Below are 15,747 nucleotides of genomic sequence, written 5' to 3'. Positions count from 1 at the left end.
AAAGCATACAACACATTACTATGACAACTTTATGAACACTTTTAAAAGCAATAAAATTTGTTAAACTGCTAAGTTACAGAATAAACATGTCATCCTGAGAAACTCTGGCTCAAATACAGACTACATTAAAACTGAAGTGATACTACTTGTTTCATCTGCTGCAACAAAAGTCTCTTTTCATATCACAAATTAGCTTTTGATTTATTAACAGTATGTTACACACTTTTTTTTTGACTAAGACTGGTCAGAAATACTGCAACCCCTATGGTCAATTAAGCATAGACTGACAAAACCAAGACAAGAAATGCAGCTCATTTCTCCTATCTTGCTGCTTTTGTTATCAACAGCAACAATGAAACAGATTCACAAACTAAAATATCTGCCATCATAGTTTAGGAGTATGCTAAAAATTACTGCTTGTATGTTAGCATGAGTAATTTATGCTAAGCAAATGTTAAGGTAACGTATCTTCAGCAGACTAGAAGAGGGACAAGAATTAACCTTCCCAGGACACACAGAAGCAGTAGTAAAATAAAGGGATCATTCGCACATAGCACAAATAGAACAGATGAATGTGTATAGTTTACAATAATACACTTTGCATTTATTTAATGTTCACATGTTAAAAGTTCCTACCTATGGGAGAGAGAGGACTAGCTCCACAGGGAATTGCCATGAAAGCAGTTGAGTCTTTCAAAGGAACAGAATCTTAAATGAGGTCACATTGTCATAACTTCATCCACAAATTCCAGCATTTTATACAGGTGGTTAACAATGAACACATCCATTTTACAGATGGAGAAAGTGAAACAAAAGGTTAAGCACAAAGCCAGATCAGGAAATATCTGGCAGAATGCTGTTCTGACAGAAAGTGCCCTTTTAATAATATCAACATTTTCCATGGGAAAACAGCAATGATTGGTCTGCAGCTGCTTCACTGAAATATTCCCATCTTCCAGAGGAAGCAAAGCTGACAACAGCTTCCATCTGCAAAGCTAGGAAACTGAAAAGGGTGATTCAGTACTTCCATCACAGGACCTTCCAGCATTTCTCCCCCTGCAAAATGCGGTCACGGTTTTCTCCTCTACCTCTAATTGCAAACAAAGCTCCTTCCAAAGAAGAAACTTTCTCTAGGACAGAAATCTAGCCTCCAAACAACTCTAGGGACAAACTCAAGAGCCCAGGGCCACACTCTCTCCTTGTATCCTCATCAGTACCTTTATTCCCTTTTTTGTAAACTGAGGAGTAAGGCAAGACATCTCCCTGCAAAGGGATGCAGGCATGCTGTAACTTCAGGACACTTTTCCTGGAACCACCCTGTTCCCAGAGCACAGGCTACAGGCCCACAAAACACACAAGGAGACACAGGCACCTCTATGTAAAACCAACAACAAACAGCACACTGCGCCCACTCATGGCTATGCCAACCAGAATTAGCACTGCTGAGAAGAAAGCCTCTGAAACCTAGTCTCACTTTTGGAGTTCAGGCATCTCCACAAAGCCCCAATTAGCCATGCATTTGAGAGTGACTGACAGCCCAAATCCTTCTCTCAGAGTACCAGGGACCAGCTCCCTCCTCCTCTTTCAGATCAAACTGGAAAGGAGAAGAGGATGCTGTTCGTGGCAGCAGCACCCAGCTTTTAACTAACAGACTAGAAATTCTTCCCAGTGTTAACGGGCTTCCAGCGTGCATTACCCACCTTCCAGGAGGGAGCCTCATCTATCAGTCTAGAAGGAAAACCTGGCTAGGGCACTGTTATTTTAATTCAGGATTTACTTAATGCCAAACCTATGTATTACTTTAGGAGCATGCATCTTCTCAGTCACCATCATTAAACTACAGGTCAACCATCTCTCCCTGGTATGAATCATGCAATCACACGTAGCTCAGCAAGACTTTTCCTCCCACCCAGCCTCGCCTCGTTACAGTATTATTCTCCTCCCACTGTAAAAAGCCAACATGCACTTTGGCAAAGTCACCCAGTTTGTTTATCCCACGCTTATTGAGTCTGAGATGAGCAGCCAGACTCCGAATCCAGCCAAAATGGCACAACCCAGACATGTGGAACTAGCAGCAAAACCAGTTGCTCATGAAGCAAGGCTGGGGACAAGATGACCATGCCTGGGGTTCAGCACCTAACCCCATGCACGTCTCCTCAAAGACGTGATGGACCCGAGGCTCTGTCTGCCCCTATCCTTGCCCACTGTGTCGTGTGGCTCATGTCACATACTCTGCACCCATCAGACGTTCGTTATCCCACATGTGAGCCAACGTGCAGGTAGCTAGTATGATCTGCAACTCAAGGACCAGCTTCAGCCCTGAGCTAAACCAGCAGCACAAGTCTCTCCCAAGGCCTTCAGAGCATCCTCACCAGGACAGGCACAGCTATGTCATGTTTGCTAGTGGTGCTTCCAGGGAGCTCAAACCAACAGCACAGCACAGTTCAACCATCCACCCTGGCCACAAGTATTCAGTCCTGTGCCCATGCCCATGCCCATGCCCGCTTCTTCCTCAGTCCTCAGCCAAGCCAAACGGGGGTGAGGGCTGCATGCCCACGGTGAGGGCTGCCAGCGTAATGCTGTACGCACAGGCCAGTGGCAAGCTCACATTTAGAGCAGCACATTATTTATTCACTTCTCACTGGTCTTACCCACAAAGCTCAAACCATGCTCCAGAAATGAAAGACCATCCCTGAGTCAGGATCACAGCTCTGTGGGAAAACGAGCTGTTCACTCCTTTTTCTCCTTTAACTTGATATAAATAAATACCTGTGTTTGCCAACCACTTGCCTGCCTCAACATTTTACATTGGCTGATATTCTGTCTATGCATTTTAAAACATTTCTTTAACTTTATGCAGTGTTTGGACACATGCCACCAAGACAACAAACTGATGCACGCAGCAGTCTACACCGCACAAAACAAGGTAGTAGTAGTTCAGCAGCTAAGAAAAACCGACGCAACCTCAATTATAAACACAATAATTTCACAGGCGAGGGAGTGCCCTCATGAAAAAAATAGCTATGGGCTATTTTTCAAGTCGTCCCCCAACCCCCCCCCCCCCAAAATGATACTTGCTTTGCACTTTTGTTGATCTAAAAAAATCTAGTAAGAGTTGCCATTTCAAGTTTTGCACAGAAGGAGGAAAATAAACAGATACCCAAATTAAGATATTACATCCTTGGCACAAATTCAAAAGGGCTCTAAAAGTTGAAATTTGGCAGACAAGTATTTTCTATTTATAGTCAAAGCAGAACAACTGCTACAGCTCAGGCTAAAATTCAGCTTCCAGTATAAACCCTCCTCTTACAGTTTCTCACAGCAAACTCTTTCAAGCAAATTCCTTTGGGAGAAAAGTTTTTCCAGAGCTTGATGTCATCTGCCCCTAACCCCAACCCTTTATTTTTTTAATAAAGAAAAATTTCCACGGCTTTTATTTCATCCGTTTATGGACAAAACCACACCTCACCATCTGATAAAGCACTTTTGTGTACAAAACAGTAAAGGGATTCTGTTCACACTTAATTTAGCTCCCAATAAGGGAAAATGGGTCAGTCATTTTGAAGTTCCGAGCAATGGTTTTTTTACTTGGTTTTGTTTCAGGGATACCATCCAGTGAAGACTTATGAATCCAGTCTACAGCCAAGGGAATAAAAAAGACTCCTGTGTGCAGCTAGCTGCTCGGGTTTAATGTTTTAATTGAAATTCTGCAGCAGTGGGACGTGACAAAGCACGTAGAAGAACAAGGTCTTCTGGAGCCCAACTCACAAACGCTTCTGGAATCCAAGTTCAAAGTCCAAGAGGGACTTCTAAGAAGACCATTTAGGAAAAGCCACAGCATCCTCCTATGTATACACAATCAGCATCTAGCTCTAGAAAGCAGGCAGCATAAAGCAGAGGTATCTTGTGCTGGACCTCTGTAGAGAAGGGCAAACAAATTATAACTTCAGAGACAACTGTTTTTTTAAAGAGTGAACGTGAAATTTAGACTGAGCAGTCAGCCTTTAAGTTACCTGCTGAAAGAGGTCTTTTTAAAAGTATTAAAAATATTTTATTAATGGATTAAAAAAAGTATTAAGCTGAATATTGGCACATTGATAGCAGGAATACATGAAAAAACTTAACTGCAAGATAAGCTGGTGGTGGTAATTAAGTTCCCCTGATTTTTCCCACATTAAGAATATAATCTAAACCCTAAGTAATAAGTTACATGTTATGCACATGATCTTAACTGCCATATCAATTACAAATATTCTAGTAATAGATCAGCTGATTTGACAACTCCAACACTTGGAAACTCTGGAAAAGTGCAGGATTTATGTCTTAATGAAGTACCAAAATATTGCAGTACATTCCCACTGTGTCTAATGCTGCCCATCACTCTAAACATTTGCACTCACTCACAGGACTGAAGTTCAGAACTTGCACTGATGTGGCAGACCATTGCTGTTTCTTAAACTACAGATTTACCAGTCTATCGCATCACCCTCCTCTCCCACCTTCTTCCAAGCCATACAATGTTTACTCATGAACTACCTAGGGAAGCATGTAAGCACATACCCTGAAAGTGATACTTAGAACATGTATCAAAAACTGTTATTAAATGCTTCCTACATGACATAAAAAATGTTTTCTAATATGTAAATAAACAGAAGTGTAACCTCCTTATATGTAATAATTGTACATATATACTTTTAGACGTACTTCCAGCAATATAAAGGGTATTTTTAAAGCCTGCATGAATGAGTATCTCACTGCTAAAGCTAAGGAAAAAAATCAGAGGTGAGCCAGTTAGTGTGGTTTTACAATTTACAACTTATCACCCGGGCTGTGCTAAATTAGTCTGCCTGTGTTCCTGGCCCGATGCAACTGTAAAGAGAAGTATTTTCACTTAAACAGCTTCCATGGTGTACTATATTAATGCGTTTCATCTCTTTTTGCAATGGACTAAGAGCATACACAGTCATTTGCTGCAAATTAACTTGGTGACTAATAATCTATGGTGCTCATTTGCTGGCAAATCTCAGTCACTCTTCTAAGTACTAAAAAATGGGCACACTGGAAGATTTATTGTACTAAGCAAAGGCACCCTTTAGAATTAGTTGGTTTTACTTGCTTACACCAAAACAGAGATTTCAAATTGTCACAAATTAATTAGCATAAATTTTAAGCCCTTATTCTGCAAGTGATTACACATGGTTAAGTCAGGTTATCGCTTGTGCTCATGCTCAGCCCACCAATGATCCCACCAACAGATCTCCCTGCCATCCCAGAAGTCCGCCAGTCTAAGTCCCCTGGAATTTTCTGTTCTTGACTTTTTTTGGTGGTTCCCCCCTGCCCCAATTCAAGTGCTCACACCATGCTAATGCAACAAAATGCTTGAGCATTCCTTAAAATTTTGTTTCATTAGCAGGGTTCCTCCACCGTGGTCTGTCAAAAACACTTTATGATCTCCCAGAAAACAGAAATAGCGTACTGCTTAATTTCTTAACAGCTGCTCAGATGAAGGAAGTCAAACACAGAGAAAGTTGCTTACAAAATCTTAAGCCTAAGTTAGTGCTGATTATTGTTTCAAAAGTAAGACACTAATTCTAAAATGACATTTTAAGTATGAAGTATGAAAATATTTTAGGTATCTAATTAATGTCTTAGCTTTCTAGTTGTATAGAAGCCAGATTTATAAGAACGAACATTGCCTATGAAATTGGATTCCTCAAAAATAAAACCTTTTTCACTAAACCAGACAATCCAACTTACAAAGGTATGCAATGCCAACCTGCGTGGATCAAGCTGTATTTTAATCACCATACTAGAAAGATTTCTAGAAGTCACCTAAGCCACTTGAAATTATTTAACTGATAAAATATTCCTCTATTTACTTTCTTAGTTTACCACAACAGCAGCCAGCAAGGGACCTCCACGGCTGCCAAGCTGAGATCAGAGCAGACACACCACCAACTCCTTCACATGAAGTAACCTTCCCAGTTCTCTGAAAGCTTCATATGACACTTCAGCCAAGAGTAGTTACAGCTCTCACATACTGAGCATCCTCCACCCTTCTCCATGCTCACATACCTCAGGTAAATAACTCTCATTTATTCATCATATACCTTTCACAGGATTTTAGCACAGCTTTACTTGGATCACAGATGAACACAAGAGTTCTTCACACCCTTCCCTTCCGTTGATATGGCTTCCGTATTTTGGAAAACATAACCTCACAGCCACCTGGCAGTTACACATGCCCCTGTCACCTCTTCCCACCCTGACTCATAGAATACTATGTTGGAAGGGACCTCAAGGATCATCTGGTCCAACTTTTCTTGACAAAGCGTGACCTAAATTTCCAAGCACCCTGTCGAGTCTTGAAAGTGTCCAACACTGGGGAATCTACCGCTCCCTGGGAAGATGATTCCAATGGCTGATTGTTCTCATTGTGAAAAATTTTCCTCTTGCATCCAATGGGAACCTTGCTGGGAGTACTTTGTGCCCATTACCCCTGGGGTCCTTTCCATGCGACCCCTTGTAAAAAAAGTCTCAATCTTCTTTATAGCCACCCTTTAAACACTGGAACATGGTGATAAGGTTTCCCAAGCCTTCTTTTCATCTCTTTTCATCACATGGATTCCCAGTCCTTTGGTCATCTCTGTGGCCCTTCTCTGGACACTCTCCAGCCTGTCCACATCTTTTTTGTACAGCAGGGACCAAAACAGTATTCCAGGTGTGGACTCACAACTGCTGAATAGAGCAGGATAATGACTTCTTTACCTTTGATGGTGATGCCTTGTTGATGCAACCCAGCATTCTGTTGACTTTCTCTGCAACAGCAAAACACTGTTCACTCACACTGTGATCCACCATGACCCCGAGGTCCCTTTCCACAGAGCTGCTCCCCAGCCTGTGCTGCACTCTTGGATTGCGCTTACCCAGGCGCAAGACCTTACGCCTGTCCTTGTTGAACTTCATCAGGTTCTTGTAAGCCCACTCTTCCAGCAAAAGAAGGTCTTCCTGCAGGGTGGCTCCCCCTTCCAAAGCACCTACTTCCCCACTCAGTTTGGTATCATGACAAACTTCATCGGGGTACATTTGATCCTGTCATTCAGTGTTGATGTGCTCCTTCCTTTGGCTGCACTCACACCCAGCTCGAGATTTCACTGGGAGCTCGGACATGAAGTTTATGTGAGCTATATATTGCAGAAAATAAGAAAAGCTGCAGGTAATACATTCGTCTTTGCATGATTCTTTAATTTTTCCAGAAAAAATACCTAAGCAGTCTTTGAAAGAGTCCCAACGATATGAGCAAAGGACTCCATTTATGAAGGTCCCCACAGCATATCCAAGGGGTAAATGGCATTGCTACGCAACAAGTCTTGTCTTCCTGCTCCAAAAATGCTATTTAGCTGTGAGAAAAAATATTCACCTCAAAAATGAACCCTTTAAACCCATTCTGGCCTTTCATTCCAATTCCTACTAATTGAAGCTTCACTTCGTCTGAAGTTTACCACAAATAGGTTTTTTAACAGAGAGTACTTTATGGAACTGAAAATAAGTATTTTTTTTTAATGTAAAAAGCAGCTCAATTTAAAGATAAAGAGAGTAAGCAAAAGAACTAAAATGCAAGTGTTAACAAAGATAAGCCAATTTTCTTTTATTTCTATTGAAGAAGCGCCTAAGATATCAAACACTCTTAGATAATGCACAATGGACAAATATCACAAAAATTGTTCTTACTGCAGGTAAGACAGAATTTGTATGCAGAGAAAGTGTGCAACAGGTGAATAAACAGATGAAGGGGTAGAGAATGTAAAGGTTAAAAAGGCAGCAGTGAACACAGGTGCATTGAACACAGGCACAAATGTGAAGATTAAACTAAATAATAGGGTTGGGATTATTAAAAGTTAATTTCTGCTATAGCCACAGATGATGACACATAAAATAACAATTTGGCTAATTAGTTAATATTTATACAGTACTTTGAATGTATACAGTGATATATAAGTTAATCTCATTTCAATTAGACTGAAAAATGAGATAGAACTATCAGTGCATTTATTAATATTTAATACATTCACTTTCAACAACAGCAACAATCTTTACATTTTAATTGTGTGCTTCAAAATATACAGCAAGAAGGCCCTGTGAAGCAAGTACAAAGTTTTCTTACCAAGATCCTACCAAAACCCACAACATGTTTTTAATAAACAAACACGCACTTTTTAAAAATCAAACAGATGGTTAAATTAAGAACTCATGATTCAAAGATGAGTGACAGGATGGGTCCATAGGTCATGCTTTGTTTCTTTTTCCTTCCAAAACAGATTCTTTTTATGATCAGGTCACTCATTTTTATGACCTGAAGGTATGTCACATTTTTGTGAACCTCCTCCTAAGAGCTACTCCTCTGGTACTCAGTAGCAGAAGAGGCAACACACTACAGCCACGCAGGCCTTGGCACTCTCCGGCTGATGGGCAACAGGGTGAAATAATCCCTTTTTACACAGTCAAACAATGGCACTGCACAGGATCAGGAACAGTGCCCTTCCTTGGGATGGGCTGCCACCCCTTGCTGAGGATCTTCCCAAAACGGGAAGCCAGACAGAGCTTTCTTAAAAAGCATCGCTCCTGCATCCTCAGGCAAGCCATGGATAAACACAGCCCTGTCCCCAAGTCTGCTGGGCTGCCTCTAAAGGGCAGAAGGAGCACATCACAGTAGTGCTGTCCCTTGCCTTGTAGGTTCCTTCTATGGAAGTCCATTAGCACCAGAACCAAATCCAGTTTCCAAAGGTCTGTGCTTCCCCAGGAGCCATGTAGCCAGCTGGAAGCTAAATCAAACCATACTGCAGAACCTGTGGGCTGAAGTTGCAGCATTATCTGGACTCCAATTTGGTTTCACTTCAAGAGCTGTCAGGACAAAGTCATCAGCAGTGAACTCAGCATTCAACATCATCCATTAATAAGCATTCACCCAATTACACTCAACACTTTCACAACACACAAAGCACAAGTAGCTCTTTCCAAACAGGAGTAACTGTAGTAATAATTAAAAGGAAATAAAACTGTACATCAAAATGAGAAGCAAATAAATCTTTAAAAATGTGAAAAAAGCTCTTATTAATTTAAACCACTTCTACTCAATGGCATTTTGAGAGGAATTCTTGAAAGAAGAGGAAAAAACCTGGAGTGCAGGAAGAGTTATTCAAAGGTATTTTTTTTTTATTTGCCTTCGTTAAATACTATATAACGTGCTCTTATTTGAAAAACATCAATCAAATTTATAGATTCATGATAAATAGTTGCAATTATAGCTGCCTGAAAATAATTCAGCTGTCACGTTTACCCTGTCAAAGTAAATAACACTGTCATTTTGGTTGACATGTGTGACTTGAGTAAATATTTCAAAGCATGAATTTTGAAGTAAGATTTCTTCGCTTGAAACAATTGCTCAAATTAATTTTCCTTCCAACTCTAATTTATTATGCTTATGGTTTTAGTAAGAACAAACTCCAGCTATTTAACCAAATCATCTTGAAGTAGATTGTGGGTGCATAAATCATTAATCATACAAATTGTACACTGAAACACATGACCTGTAGGCCAGAGAAAAAAACTGGCATTTGTACTGCGCCATCCTTATGCTTGTCGTATCCTGAGGCAGTTCTAACACTTAAAATTTTTCCCTGTAACACCCACGCATGGTAGGGAAATACCACCATTCCCAATACACAAATGAAGATATGGGGCAAAAATGTTTTTCACAATTAAGAAGTGAATATTATTAACAGGCATCTGACTCAGCTGGATATGCTTAAGCTAGTCTCCATGACATGGAAAGAAAGAGAGACACAAAGGGAGCTTTCTAAAAACCGGCCTTGGAGGAACAAACTTTAGAATATTTCAGTTAGGTTGGTTTCTACTCACACTATGGGGAAAGAAAATATTGCAACTTTTCAGAGCTAAAATGAGGGAATCTGGGTGACTGTTTACTTCATCAGAATATGGAAAATACTACTACATCTCTGAAAACAAACAAACAACCCAGCCAAAGATACCCCGGAAATTCCATTTTCAGGCTCACATTCTGCTGATAATTCCATTTCAGACCCCTTCAGTGAACTTAAACTCACTGCAATGTCTTCTGTTTATTACCAGTGCAAAACTATCAAAAATTAATACTTCAGCAAAATATTTTGAAAAGTTCTGTTCAGTAACACCTAAAGGACAAGACTTCCCAGCACTGGACTCTGGATTTATGAAGTAAAATCTTCTTTATGAAGTAAAAAAGAGAAAAAATTCCCACAGTACTCCCTCAGCTTTGAGAATCAATCAATTATTTCTTCCAAGGACATGACAATGCTGTTAACATTTCTGACCCAACTTTTTTTGCCTTCAACTCTTCACCTGTTAAATGGACACAGTGCTCCTTGCCATCTCTGCTAAGTATCTGAGGCCCTACATAAGAGACAGATATAAGTACTTAAAAATGACCAGCAAAATCATGTTGTACTTATTATATTCTTGGTGCTTCTGAAAAGATAGAGAACCTGGTTTTCTCTGATATATGTTCATTTTAGACTACACACTTTTCAGTACTATAAATGAAAGATAAAAGCAATAAAACTGCACTGACCTTTTTCTTAATGTAGACTCACAAACCTTGACCACCCTGATGACCTCTTTAACAGTACGTCGGAAATCATGCATCCTTGCTGCCACTAGCAGAGCTAGAGAATAAGCAGGGAAAGTCAGTATCATAAAGCAGAAAATTTCCTGAGGAAAAGCAGAAAACAGGCAGGTAGCTATAACTTCACCTTGACTGTAAATGCTTATGCTCAGCTGTGTCCCTGAATACAGGTGATTGACTTGACTTTACAAACTTTGCTTCCTACTCAGTAATATTAAGCTGACTGCAAATTGCTCCCTGAAAAATTCTGTGCTTTAACATTTGGGAAACAATGGTCACCTACTTAAATTACAGCTCAAGAAAATTTCATTGATCCCATATTTTGAAGGTTCCCATCTTTTTAGCAGAATTTACTATTCCTGAATAACAAGATCTCCAGCAAAACACTGAGTCTACTTAAGCTGTTATCCTCATCACTGTCACCACTGCCACTACATTGCTAGGGCTCAACTGTCCTCCTGCAAGACCCTCCATAGAGCTAGGTAACTAGTGCTGGCTGCACTGATGTTAGTGTGTTTAGAGCACTAGCTCTGTTTTGAATCACCCCCCTCACTCATCATGCAGTGGCTCAGTGTGCAGAACACTTTCAAGCATGCAAAAGTGCTTCCTTTCAGAAGAAACTAAACCGGAGCTCCACAACAGGTAGGTGTTTCAAGTGCTGCAGTTCTTAATGGGAACATCAGGGGCTGAAGGACTGGCCCTCCAAACAATGTGTGGCACAGATATTTAGGACAGAGGACCAAACTAAACCCAGCCATCCAGTCCACAGTACACCATGTGAACTGAGTATATGCAGTAGGGGACTTGGCACCACCTGCTTCAATCTATTGACCTGTATCTACTGAATCAAATTACTTGCTTGTGTAGATACAGTCTCTGCAGTGAATTAAAGACCAGGCCTGTCTCCCATGGTCTATACTAAAATTTTTAGCAATGTGCAATAAGCAAGTGCTATTAACAAAAAGAGGCTAGAAATCAAGAAGATTGCCATAGTCCTGGGTTCCCTAAGGTTTGAGTGCTATTTCTCATTCCAGCATGCACACGTAAGATCTTTCAAATAAAATAAAGCCTATATGTGAACTCTGTGACTGTCTACACCCATCATTATTTCGACCTCGCTGGCTGGTACTAACTTTTAACCTAGCCCTCCCAAACTGGTAGGTTTTAAGTAAGCATCATGACAGCAATGGATCCTGGAAAAAAATGAAGAAGGAGAGGAAAATAATTTCACAGAACAGGTCAAAGAGGGCATTTCTTGCATAAGACTCTGTGTAAAGACACAAATCAAAGGGCTCGCACTAAGGGTGTCATTTTAGCTGATAAAAAAGGGCCCACTTTTAGCAGCTAGAGCTTCTAGAGAGTAGAGAAGAGCACCAGAAAAGAGGCTAAAATTCCAAAATGTAAGATACAAAGGATCTGAGCAAGTAATGTAAGAGCAAGGGCAAAAATAAAGTCTGAGTTTCAGAAACTGTTTCACTAAAGACATATATAATCTGTAGATGCCTGACAGCACAAACTCCAGAGAACACAGCATCACCAAGGAAGTGAGAAAGTCCTCATCTGTTTCCAATCCCCAGGCTCTCCCATTCAACCCACGAGAGGGAAGCAATACACTGTGTCTGACATACCTGCTCCGCAGAGCCCGGAGGGCCGGCGGCCGGTGTGCATCCAGTCCCTCTTCATTCTCTGCAACAGCCTGAGAGCCGTCATGGACACCTCATGGTTCTTATCTCCAAACTCAAGCATGTGTGCAAAACGAGGAATATATAAACATGGATCTGCAACAGAAAGTAATATAATTCTTCACTGTGAAGGTGACGGGGCACTGGAACAGGGTGCCCAGAGAAGCTGTGGCTGCCCCATTCCTGGCAATGTTAAAGGCCAGGTTGGATGAGGCTAGGAGCAACCTGCTCTAGTGGAAGGTGTCCCTGCCTATAGCAGGGGGATTGGAACTGGATGATATTCAAGATTCCTTCCAACCCAAACCATTCTATGATTCTATTTCTAATCCTAACCTTTGCTTTAGGAAACACAGTATTCAAGCAAGGCTGTTGTAGTTGTCTTGCTTCACGTCTCAGCAACAACACAGACTGTGCTGCTGGGCTAGATCCTCCGATCACTAAGCTTTAGACGCACCGTTATAGTTAAGCTAAACCAAAATCCTTTCTTGCTTTATAGACAAGACACCTTTAAAGCACTGCACGAGGTTTTTCTTACACCCTTTTCAGGGTTCAATGACCAGTTACTGGTGTCAGTGAAATTACACACAAAGATAAGCATTTAGAAAAGCTTTTGCACAATAAGGGCATGACTTAGACCCCAGACTTCTAACATCTCCTGCAAAGTAACAAATCAGGTAACTTGCACATCCCATCTCATGCCTAACTACAAACTAAGCTTTGAAAAAAATGTTTGCTTAAAATCCCACATCCCTAATAGAAGTCTACTTACATCTTCAAAGTTAATTCCAGCTCCTTCTCAAGATTCATATTGCAACAATACAAAACACTGTTTATTACAGATACTACTCTCCACCAGCATAAACTGCTGGAACCCAATTAACCACAACAGCGCTATAACAATTTACATAGGTCATGAATCTGCCTCCAGATGTACAAACTTATTTCAAGTGTTGGTGTTATCGGCTTCAAACTAACTGAAATATGTCAGTAGTGATTGTGCTTTGCCTAAACCAATTTAGAATTTATCAAACAATCTTGTAAAATCTACACTTAACACGTTTACTCTTATTTAAGGTATCAATTTCTCATTTCCTGACAGCCTTTTATCACTTGACCAAGAATCCATGATGTATGGTAAATTGTTAACTATTAGTCTCAACTCAATTTCCTTTGCTGATTCCCAATGTGAGCACTTAAACTGATAAAGATGAAAATTCATCTCGAAACACTGGAACAATCTTACAATTTACAATTAATCAAAGCAGTTTCATTTAGCACCAAGTTATAACAATGATGCCCTGTTGCTATCCATAATTACCATGATCACACAGTAGGTGATTATGCCTGTCAGCCCCACAGAAACATTTAAATGAAAGCACTTATCACGCAAGAACTTCCAAACACATCTCCTTCAAAACTGAAGAAACGCCAGAGAGCAGTCAGCTCCTAAATGTGACCCTAAAAATCAGAGGTTTACACAAGATTAACTGATCCCCGTGACATTACGGGCAGTTGCTCTGTATTTCCAAGAATGATTTCATAAAACTGTACTCAACAGAAATGATCAACTCCAAAATACAACAAAAAACATTTCAGAAATTATAGCCTGGTATTCAACAAACACTTAAACTTTGCTCTTCGCAAAAACACAACAGAAACACATGTGATGCTACAGAGTGGTGCTTACTTTGCTTTTCCATTTCCTTTTATCCCAACAGACCCAACTTCAGCTCATCCAGCACAAGGCAATTCACAACTTTCTCTTCCGAGCTGAGTTTCGGGAGCATTTACACATTCACTTTGTAGCTGCTCAGATGTTTCTACTGGCATTCATGCCCACAGGTCATCTGACAAAACACTGCACATCATTAATTTAAATTCTGAAGCTACCAAAGTCAGAAAATGAATACGTGGGTGGGTTTTAAGTGAAAAGCCTTAAAGAGGCCACAGATAACTAAAAACTAATATTAATATACTAAATTCAGGGCCAAGATTAACATAAGCATGTCCCATATGGATGCAAACATTAAAAACCCCAATTATTTAGAAGTTGTAAAACTCTTTAACACCTTGATTCCTCCCACAGGTACTAAAGCAGCACAATAATCCCAGGGGAATCTCCTTTGAATCACAGAATCACAGAATACCAGGTTGGAAGGAACTTCAAGGATCAACCTTTCTAGCCAAAATGTGACCTAAACTACATGTCCCAGCACCCTGCCCAGCTGAATCTTTAAAGTGTCCAACACTGGGGAATCCACCACTTCCCTGGGGAGATTATTCCAATGGCTGATTGTTCTCACTGTGAAAAACGTTCCTCTTGTCCAGTGGGAACGCTCCCAGCAGACTCCTGGGACTGAAACCCTTGTGCAGGAGCCAGCAAGTTCTCCAAATGCGGCAGAACCATCTTGCTTTCCTGAATGGGGGCTATGGGGGCCGTGAAGCAGACAGCAAGAAAAATAGGATATTTTTTAAGACAGGAGCATCTACTTTTCTGAAGACTTCCCTATTTCTCCCTATCCCACTCATGACCAGGAACAGGCTTTTGGAAGCACCTAGATATAACACAGTCGTTAAAAGGAACATAGAAAAAACCCACGGAAACTATTTAAAAGAATTACTTCCTCCCCCAAACAGGTAGCCAGGACAGCACTGCCGGGGACAGGAGCCGGAGCCGTGCCTGGCTGCAGGTCAACCCACGGTACCAGGCAGACAGATAGCCGGTCCCCACTGAAGACCCCAGGCAGGCGAGCGAGAACCCGGCTCGGGAGACCCCGCGCAACCGGGGCACGGCGGCTCCTGGGCTACGAGAGAAGGGGAGGAAAAACATGCTGCAACTTCCTCGACTCCAAAAGTCCGCCTCGGCCGTGCCCCCTGCGCCCGCACCCGCCGACCCCGGCGGCCAGCACGGCGGAGCGGAGCCGGGCGGTGAGCGGTGCCGGGCGGTGAGCGGCGCGGCGGCGCCCCCGCCCGGGCCGGCCAGGAAGGGCTGTGCGCGCCCGTCTCCACCAGCCCCGCTGCGGGGGCCCCTGGGCCGGTCCCCGGCGCCCCTGCCCAGTGCTCGCTCCCCCTGCGGTAACGGGACCGGGACCGGGGGCAGCCGGCGGCGGAGCTTCCACCGTGACCAGCCGGAGAGCCTCCGCGCGCCTCAGCGCATGACGCGCACCGCGGAGGATGCCTATTAGGGCGGGAGGCGGAGGCAGGGCCCGGCAGAGCCAAGCCAAGCCCCGCCGCATCCCGCTGTTGCTTCTGCGAGGGGAACGCCGAGGGCAGCGCCGCCCGCCTGTCGCGGAGCAGCCGGGGCGCCCCGCGGGCAGCAGCGCCCCCGACGAAGGCGGGGGTAGCGCGGAGGAGCAGCGCCGTGTGGCGGCGGCTGCCGCCCGC

The 15,747-nt window shown here is 42.3% G+C and overlaps 1 protein-coding gene across 6 annotated transcripts in view; it reads right to left on the bottom strand.

Moving 5' to 3' along the window:
• Window positions 1-15,747, bottom strand: part of BRF1 (BRF1 RNA polymerase III transcription initiation factor subunit) — a 174,121-nt gene that overhangs the window by 73,471 nt on the left and 84,903 nt on the right. For all 6 annotated transcript variants that reach the window (XM_057416143.1, XM_057416144.1, XM_057416145.1 and 3 more), the window contains 2 exons: window positions 12,310-12,459; window positions 10,628-10,721 (listed from right to left, as the gene is read on the bottom strand). In XM_057416143.1, coding sequence (XP_057272126.1) covers window positions 10,628-10,721; window positions 12,310-12,459 — 244 coding nt within the window. The remainder of the gene's footprint in view (window positions 1-10,627; window positions 10,722-12,309; window positions 12,460-15,747) is intronic.

This window comes from Pezoporus wallicus, unplaced genomic scaffold (assembly GCF_028554395.1).
Source record: "Pezoporus wallicus isolate ANWC-B61680 ecotype Strahan unplaced genomic scaffold, APGP_CSIRO_Pwel_v1 scaffold_2146, whole genome shotgun sequence".
Lineage (NCBI taxonomy): Eukaryota > Metazoa > Chordata > Aves > Psittaciformes > Psittacidae > Pezoporus > Pezoporus wallicus.
This window is presented reverse-complemented; position numbering and strand designations above follow the sequence as displayed.